At 44.0% G+C, this 9,674-nt stretch overlaps 1 protein-coding gene across 1 annotated transcript in view; it reads left to right on the top strand.

Moving 5' to 3' along the window:
* DHX8 (DEAH (Asp-Glu-Ala-His) box polypeptide 8) overlaps positions 1-9,218 on the top strand; it is a 43,251-nt gene extending 34,033 nt beyond the window's left edge. Inside the window, exons 17-22 of the mRNA XM_011940161.1 lie at positions 1,816-1,971; positions 4,746-4,883; positions 5,370-5,498; positions 5,981-6,177; positions 6,656-6,835; positions 8,520-9,218. Coding sequence (XP_011795551.1) covers positions 1,816-1,971; positions 4,746-4,883; positions 5,370-5,498; positions 5,981-6,177; positions 6,656-6,835; positions 8,520-8,739 — 1,020 coding nt within the window. The 3' untranslated portion in view covers positions 8,740-9,218. The remainder of the gene's footprint in view (positions 1-1,815; positions 1,972-4,745; positions 4,884-5,369; positions 5,499-5,980; positions 6,178-6,655; positions 6,836-8,519) is intronic.
* The last annotated feature ends 456 nt before the right edge of the window (positions 9,219-9,674 follow it).

Consider the following 9,674-nt stretch of genomic DNA (forward strand, 5'->3'; position numbering starts at 1 on the left):
GCATGCCACCATGCCCAGCTAATTTTTGTATTTTTGGTAGGGTTTCACTGTTATCCAGGATGGTCTCCACCTCCTGACCTCATGATCCACCTGCCTTGGCCTGCCAAAGTGCTGGGATTACATGGTGAGCCACCATGCCCGGCCCAATAATAGCAAACACTTTTAGTACTTAACATCCTAGATGCATGCATTGACTCAGTGCATTCTTGCATTGATCCTATGTGGTAGATATTATTTTCACAGATGAGGAGCCTGAGGCACAGGGGTTAGGTGACTTGCCTAACATCACAGAGCTAGTGGAGCCAAGATTTAAACCTGGGTAGCCAGCTCCAGCTTGTATGCTCTATACTACTTTTCAGGGTGATGGTGATCAAAAAATTAGTTACACATGCCTGTCCTGATTTGGAGAGAGACATCTGTAGAATGCTATAGAATCCAGCCACTGTGTGTGATTGCTGCCTGGATTTGTGTGGTTAGTTGTCCTTTCATAACCTATCTTTTGGTTTGGAACTGGCATAGTAATTTGTAAATCCTGGTACTGTTTGTAGCAACAGATGGTTTTGTCAGAAAACGGCCCTCTTCAGATTGCTATTCATGGTTTCCTAGCAACCTATGGCTAGACTACATTTTTTTTTAATAAAAAAAATTGGTGTTTTTGAAGTAGTGTTATACTATTTTTGAAAAATAGAAGAAAAAAATTTACCCATCATCCTACTACCTCCACTGTCATCATTTTGCTGTTTTTCATTCCTGTCTTTTTTCATGTTTATTTCTTTCATGGTTGCAATTTTAGTAGTCAAGTAAATAATGCAGTTTTGTATATTTTTTTGAGTATTTAATTTTCCCATTAGAATAATATATGTTCAATATTTGGTAAAGTCTAAAGAAAATAGACCTCATCTGCAAGCCTACTATCAGAGTTAGCCACTGTTAACATTTTAGGGTTTTTTTCCCTAGTCATTTCCTTCTAGTAGTTGATATAGAAAGACTTTTTATAACATTATTTTATGTTGTTTTGTAACTTGCATTTTGCATTTAATGTGACTGAACATTTTCTTCTGTCATTTAACATTGCAAACATGATTTTTATTTTTATTTTTTATTTTATTTTGAGTCAGGGTCAGTCTCTGTTGTTGCCCAGGCTGTAGTACAGTGATGTGATCACAGCTCACTGCAGCCAGCCTCAACCTCCCCAGGCTCAGGTGGTCCTCCCATCTGAGCCTCCTGAATCCTGGGACTACAGGTGTGAGCCACCACACCAAGTTAATTTTTGTATTTTTTGTAGAGATGGAGTTTCAACTTACTGCCCTGGCTGGTCTCGAACTCCTGGGCTCAGGCGATCTGCCCACTTTGGCCTCCCAAAGTGCTGGGATTATAGGCGTGAGCCATGATGTCTGGCCTGCAAACATGATTTTTAAAATGACTGCAGAGTCATCATTAGTATGATTGACATTATTTATTTATTTCACTTACATTTTTGGTCATAACTGTGGGGATGGTGTTCTGTCATCTTGTTTTATGGTTTCTCTTTTATATTGTGCCACACTATTTTGAAGATATATGTCTGAGATCTGTATATTTCTTCCATTAACCCTGCTTGTATTGCCTCCCTTGAACAAACTTCCCCAAAGTGCTGTGTATGGAGAGGGGAAGATAAGAGCATTGGTAGTTTTGGAAATGGTCCCAAAAGAAGTGAAATCAACCCCATTCCTGATTTTGCCAGTTGCTAATTGTCCCCCTTTTAACAGATATCCTGGATAAAGCTGTTAAGCAGTGTTTAACAGATAGTTTGCTTTTATATTCCCACCCCTCTAGGCTCAGGCAAAGCAACGAGCTGGCAGAGCTGGGAGAACAGGCCCAGGAAAGTGTTACAGGCTGTACACAGAACGTGCCTACCGAGATGAAATGCTGACCACAAACGTGCCGGAAATCCAGAGAACCAACTTAGCAAGCACAGTGCTGTCACTCAAGGTAGAAATCACTGTCTTGTTAGAATGGGTTAGTGGAACAGTCCAATCCTGGCCTTCATAAATGAATCTCAGTTTTATGAACCTTGTTAAATACTTTAGTAACCTCATGAAACCAGTCCCTTTGAGTGAAATGCAAATGGCTATGATAACAGCCTCTCACGGCAGGTCTGGGGCTAAGTTGGCATGTCTGCTGTGAACACACATTTTTTCTTACCATAACAGCCAGCAGGATATTAGGTTGTAAAAGGTTCTAGTTAGGAGCATTTTCTAAAAAGAAATTAGAAAAATATAATCAATGCCAAACTGTGGACAAACACACCTAACCTCAACCACTTTAGCATTCAGATCCAATTCTGTTCTTTTAGAACGAGAGAAAAAAATCCTGTTCAAAAACTTTGCAAGGGAACTGTCAATACAGATTTCAGACTGGCTCTCAGGGACTTGGTTTTCATTCTGAATCATTGTTCTTCCTCTCTCAGTCCCCAGTGAGGACTTCATTCTCTTTTGGCAGGAGGAGCCGTATGAGTAATTTCCCAGCTGATGGCGTTTCCCCCGACACTGATGCTACCCTGGAGCCCTAGCACATTCTGGTGCAGAGTGCTCTGTTGTCATTTATTATTTATTCCCTGTAAAAGAGGCTAAAACAGAGCTTTGGAAAGAGAAAAGAAACGTGCTCCAGTCTCTGGAGTGCCAACAGAGAGGAATCTGTGGCTCGGACTTCAGCTCCAAACTGTATGACTTTGGGCAAGTTTATTTACTTTGCCCTCTGCTCTGTGTTCTCCTCTGAAAAGGGGGCTGTTAATAGTATTTGTTGGAAAGATAAGTGAGATAATGTAGGTAAAGGCACTTGGCACAGTGCTTGATGATTGCTAACATAATTCCTGATAGTTATTATTCACACAATAAACATTTATTGAACACCTGCTGTGTTTATGGTCACGATCACTTTATGAGAAAGAAATACAAAGCTTAGGTCCTACCACATCACACTTTGTACACACTTGAATCATGCATCATTCAGTCGTTTCTTTTATTCATCAAATTAACTAATGTATTGAACACCTGCTACGTGCCAGGCGTGTAGATTGCACTGTGGTGGTGTTGTGAACATAGTTCTCACCCAGTGTGAACTCTCTGAAAGCAGGGGTCATATCTTGGCCATCTTTATATCCCTCCCACCTAACATGGTACGAGGTCCCTCATAGATGTGTAGTAGAAATGATGTATGCAAGAGACAGGACAAGCTGGTAGACTGTATTATTATTATTATTGTAAAATACATAGCGACATTTACTATTGTAACCTTTTTAAACTATACAATTCAGTGGCATTAAATATATTCACGATGTTGTACAACCATCACCAACATCCATTTCCAGAACTTTTCATTGTCCCAAACAGAAACTCTGTACCCTTTAAACTGTAACTCCCCTTTCCCCCTCCCTCTATCCTTTGGTAACTACTCTTCTACCTTCTGCCTCTCTGAATTTGTCTATTCTAGATAACCTCATTTAAGTGGAATCATACAATACTCTTTTGTATCTGACCTGTTTCCCTTAGAATAATGTTTTCAAGATTTATTCATGTTATTTTAAAGGTTTATCCATTTATTTCATTCCTTTCTAAGGGTGAATAGTATTCTGTTGTATGTATATACCACATTTTGTTTATCCATTCATCAGCAGATGGACATTTGGATTGTTTCTACCTTTTGGCTATTATCAATAATGCTGCTGTGAACATTAGTGTGCAGGTATCTGTTTGAGTCTGCTTTCAGTTCTTTTGGATATATACCTAGAAGTGTAATTGCTGGATCATGTGCTAATTCTATATTTAGCCTATTAAGGAACCACCAAACTTTTCTACAATGGCTACCTCATCTTACATTCCCACCAGCAATGCATGAGGTTTCCCATGTCTCCTGTCCTCACTGACATTTGTTAGTTTCTGTTTTTTAAAAAAGTTATAGCCATCCTAGTGGGTATGAAGTGATATCTCATTGTGGTTCTGATTTGCATTTCCCTAATTATTACTGATGTTGTACATCTTTTTATGTGCTTGTTGGCCATTTGTATATCTTCTTTGAAGAAATATCTATTCAAGCTCTTTGCCTATTTTTTAAATTGAGTTGTTTGTCCTTTTGTTGTTGAGTTGTATGTATTGTCATTTTGAGAGAGTGTTAGGCTTGTTTTTTTTTTTTGAAGACGTTTTGTCATGTTGCCCAGGCTGGTCTCAACTTCTGGGCTCAAGCGATTCTGCCTCCTTGGCTAACAGGTGTGAGCCACTATGCCCAGCTGAGAGAGTATTTTCAAAAAGTTCCCTGAGAAAGTATGTGCTTTCCTTTGGGAGGCTGAGGCACGCAGATCACTTGAGGTCAGGAGTTCAAGACCAGCCCAGCCAATATGGTAAAACCCCATCTCTACTGAAAATACAAAAATTAGCCGGGCATGATGGCGGGTGCCTGTAATCCCAGCTACTTGGGATGCTGAGGCAGGAGAATCACTTGAACACAGGAGGTGGAGGTTGCAGTGAGCTGAGATTGGGCCACTGCACTTCAGTCTGGGCGACAGAGTGAGACTCTGTCTCAAGTATGTGCTTTCTTTTATAGTGGTCTGAGTTTTATGTGGCCCAGCCCTGGAAATTACCACCAGTCTCACCAGTGGCTTCCTAATTGCAATTGAAGAAATGGGAAATAAAGTAACAAGTAGCTTCCCTACATGCTGACACTGGCTAGACTGACCCTCTTATCACATGCCTTCTTCCTTTCTGCTCTAGGCCATGGGTATCAATGATCTGCTGTCCTTTGATTTCATGGATGCCCCACCAATGGAAACTTTGATCACAGCCATGGAGCAGCTGTACACACTGGGAGCCCTGGATGACGAGGGTCTGCTCACTCGCTTGGGCCGCCGGGTAAGGGACAGACTTAACTTCCCGTGCTTTTGGGTAGATTCCCTGGTCAGCCTTTCACATCCTTCGGTCTGTACAAAATCAGGCTGAGGCCATGGATAAGCTTTGAGTAGAATTCTGAATGTTTGTTTTTAACCTGAATTTCTCCACTATCACTTTAAACTGTTTCTTCTTTATACAACAAGATGTTCTGTTCACAGTTAATTTTGCCTCAGGATGCATTACTGAATGTGGCCTTAATTAGAAATGGCATCTGCAAAATTCTCACCTACCCCAGCAGTAGTTATGTGCTTGGTCACATACATCCCGTTGGAGTTTATTTGGGAAAATAATAAACAATACATTCTTCTGATAGAGAAAGGCATCCCAAGGCGTCATTATGCTTTGGGAAAATCTGTGGTGTTACCCACTCTGACCAAGGTCTTGCTATGGTGAATCTGAATGTGTCTTCCACAGGGAAGCAGTTGTAGTTTTCTTTTCTCCCTCTAGATGGCAGAATTCCCTCTGGAGCCAATGCTTTGCAAAATGCTCATCATGTCTGTGCATCTGGGCTGCAGTGAGGAAATGCTGACCATTGTATCCATGTTGTCTGTGCAGAACGTCTTCTATAGGCCCAAGGTAAGAAGTTCAGATCCAAGTTTAGATGGGTGTGCTGTGAAGTTGGGGTAGTCGGTCTGTTGCCATTCCAATGCTTGATGTGGACTTTTTTTTTTTTTTTTTTGATGAAGTCTCACTCTGTTGCCGAGGCTGGAGTGCAGTGGAATGATCTTGCAATCTCTACCTCCCCGGTTCAAGCGATTCCCCTGCCTCAGCCTCCAGAGCAGCTGGGATTACAGGCGTGCGCCACCATGCCCTGCTAATTTTTGTATTTTTAGTAAGAGACAGGATTGTACCATGTTGGCCAGGCTGGTCTCAAATTCCCGGCCTCAAGTGATTCTCTTGCCCCAGCCTCCCAAAGTGCTGGGATTATGGGCCTGAGGCATCATGCCTAGCCTGATGTGGACACTTTTGATAGGGTCTTGTAGGGCTCCCTAGAATTGCTCCATGTTCAGTTAGTAGCTATTGAATCAGAAATGTTCCTCTGTCTCACTGCTTGGCAGGATAAACAAGCCCTTGCAGATCAGAAGAAGGCCAAATTCCACCAGACTGAAGGGGACCACCTCACCCTGCTAGCTGTGTACAACTCCTGGAAGAACAACAAGTTCTCCAACCCATGGTGCTATGAGAACTTTATCCAGGCTCGTTCCCTGCGCCGGGCCCAGGACATTCGCAAGCAGATGTTAGGCATAATGGACAGGTAAGCCAGAATCTGATGACACTCCATGTTTGAGTTGAACCACTTTGAGTATCGTGTCCATTCATCTCTGTGTGTACCTATAAAGCTATAGGCACCTTTTCTCTTGGTCCTCACATAACCCTTTTCCTTCAGCTTTTCCATCTTTGTTATATTCCTTCTCCCCAAGCAAGGATATGGCTGAGAATTACCTCAGAAAGTTCCTAAGAGGAAGATTATTTGTTAGTTGTTGAAAAAATGCTCTTTGTTTGCAACCCTCTGGAACATTATTACTGTATATACCTGTATAAACAAAGTACCCGTCTCTGAGTGCCTCCATTTGCCCACTGTGTAGAACTGCCTCTGTAGTACACTTAGGGTTGGAAGAAAGGTCCTGGTAACTACTCTGGGCACCCCAAGATGGGCGTATTGGGCACTGTCATTGTGGAAAACAGACCTGTGAAAGCCGAGTGGGCTCACATCTTTCATCCTATCTTGATAGACACAAGCTGGATGTTGTTTCCTGTGGCAAGTCCACAGTCCGAGTGCAGAAGGCCATCTGCAGTGGGTTCTTCCGTAATGCTGCCAAGAAAGACCCGCAGGAGGGTTACCGGACACTGATCGACCAGCAGGTGGTCTATATCCATCCTTCCAGTGCTCTCTTCAACAGACAGCCAGAATGGTAGGTGGACATGTCCCAGGGTCTAGGGGCTTTTCTGGGCAGAGAAAAACCTGTAAATCTCCTGGTATTTTGTGATTGTGTCTTCACTGCTCCCAGTATGTCCTAGTATAACATTGCTTGCCTTTCTAGAGCAGCAGAAACCTGAATTAGGCACAATGTATCAAACCCTATGAGAGAATTAAAATCATAGGGGTGAGACCTAGTTGAAAAAAAAATTGTGGTTTAAAAAAAATACCTAGTGGCCAGGCACAGTGGCTCACACCTGTAATCCCAGCACTTTGGGAGGCTGAGGTGGGCCGATCAACTGAGGTCGGGAGTTCGAGACCAGCCTGACCAACATGGAGAAACCGTGTCTCTACTAAAAATACAAAATTAGCTAGGTGTGGTGGGCATGCCTATAATCCTAGCTACTCGGGAGACTGAGACAGGACAATCCCTTGAACCCGGGAGGCGGAGGCTGCAGTGAGCCATTGCACTGCAGCCTGGGCAACGAGAGCAGAATTCCATCTCAAAAACAAAAACAAAAACAAAAACAAAAAACTACCTAGTGGCCGGACGCAGTGGCTGACGTCTGTAATCCCAACACTTTGGGAGGCCAAGGCGGGTGGATCACCAGAGGTCAGGAGTTCCAGGCCAACCTGACCAATATAGTGAAACCCTGTCTCTACTAAAAATACAAAAATTAGCCGGGCGTAGTGGAAGGCACCTGTAATCCCAGCTACTTGGGAGGCCGAGACATGAGAATAGCTTGAACCCAGGAGGCAGAGGTTGTAGTGAGCCAAGATCGCGCCATTGCACTCCAGTCTGGGAGACAGAGCAAGATTCCATCTCAAAAAAAAAAAGAAACAACTACCTAGTGATGTAGTTTAAAAAAAAAAATTGTTGGCCGGGCGCGGTGGCTCAAGCCAGTAATCCTAGCACTTTGGGAGGCCGAGACGGGCAGATCACAAGGTCAGGAGATCGAGACCACCCTGGCTAATACGGTGAAACCCCGCCTCTACTAAAGAATACAAAAAACTAGCCGGGCGAGGTGGCGGGTGCCTGTAGTCCCAGCTACTTGGGAGGCGGAGGCAGGAGAATGGCATAAACCTGGGAGGCGGAGCTTGCAGTGAGCTGAGATGCGGCCACCGCACTCCAGCCTGGGCGACAGAGCCAGACTCCGTCTCAAAAAAAAAAAAAACTGTTTTAAAGTAGCATTTTTTAAAAATTGGACTCTATCTAGAACCCTAATATAAAACTGATTTAAAACCACCATGTTATCACAGTAGAAGGGTTAGAAATGTGGCTCCTTGCATGTTTGGCCTTCTCCATCCCTTGTGGCAGTGTGAGGCCCCTCTTCAGAGCCCTAGAATTCTGTGGAAACATTCTAATAAACCACCTTCATATTTTATAGAGCAAGAAACAGATTAGAGAAGGGATGTGATTGGCTCCGTGTCACTTAACTAGTTAAGAGCCAGAGCCAGGACTAGAACACATTCGCCTGAGACCTTTCTTGTGGTTAGAGGTGTGCAGGTGCTTCAGTATTGGGGTGTGACTGTCATAAACAGACTGCAGTCTTGTAGGGGTCAGACAGGAGAAGTAAGAGGATAAAATGTAAGCGCTGCTGAGGCCTACTAGGGACCAGGTCGACTATAGAGTGGGGCCTATATTCAGAGGCTTGAGTCCTATCTCTGTCCCCCTTCAGGGTGGTGTACCATGAGCTGGTGCTGACCACCAAGGAATACATGCGTGAAGTTACCACCATCGACCCTCGGTGGCTTGTGGAGTTTGCCCCAGCCTTCTTCAAGGTCTCAGACCCAACTAAGCTAAGCAAACAGAAGAAGCAACAGCGTCTTGAACCCTTGTACAACCGCTATGAGGAACCCAACGCCTGGAGAATATCCCGGGCCTTCCGACGGCGCTGAAAGGCGAGCTTGTTCATTTGCCTCTCCAGCAGCAGTAACCCGGGGCTTGGACTTATTCTCACTGATGACATGCTGGTCCTGAGGATACAACTGTCCTGTAACTGACTGTCTTAACTGAGCATTTTCTCAACTTGACTCATTTCTTCCCTGCTGGTAAAATAGAAACAGGGATTTAAGCCTGGCTTTCGCAAGAGCCTCCAGCCCCCATCACCCCAAGTCCTTGGGGCCAGTTGGGAGCTCATATCTAACACAGAGACACATTGCATCAACTTCAAGAAAGGGACAATTTGTGTAGCCCCAGGATGGGAAAGGGGAGTGGGTGAGCATCTTGTGCAGGGACATGGTAAGGGCCCTAATGCCCCAGCTAGCAGGAGCTACTGTGCTCATCTAAAGTGTTTGCCCCACTTCCCACCCCCTCTCCAGCCCCTGTACTTTGGCTTGAACTCCTGGAAATATTTATTTTCTTAAGGAAACAAAAATGGTTTTCTGTGACTGTTCCTTTTAGCTGAAAGTTAGGATATTGGCCTGGGCTCAGAGTGAGGGAGATTTAGTATCTGTGCTCTGGTGCACATGATGAGAATCCCCTGAATCCCCTAAAACCAGAGCGCAGGGCCTCTTTGCGCTCAGAACGTACAGCCCAGACCTCCAGCCTTGTCTTTCAGCATCAGCACTAGCCGGGCCATGCTGGGAGATTGCCCCATGATTAACCATGTCCTCTCCACAGAGCACTTCAGTCTGGAGTCCTGAGTGGTTACAGATGGCACATATTAAATGCAGAAGGTTTCCCCTTGCTCCCTCCATCTCCTACCACATTCACAATGTGCAGCATTGAAACATTTGCTTTCGAAACATACTAAGTAACAACACAGCTTTTATTTTATTTTGTTTTTATTTTTCTCCCCTGAGGTCCTGGATGGATTTTAACAAAGGGATTT

Source organism: Colobus angolensis, unplaced genomic scaffold (assembly GCF_000951035.1).
Source record: "Colobus angolensis palliatus isolate OR3802 unplaced genomic scaffold, Cang.pa_1.0 Scaffold187, whole genome shotgun sequence".
NCBI lineage: Eukaryota > Metazoa > Chordata > Mammalia > Primates > Cercopithecidae > Colobus > Colobus angolensis.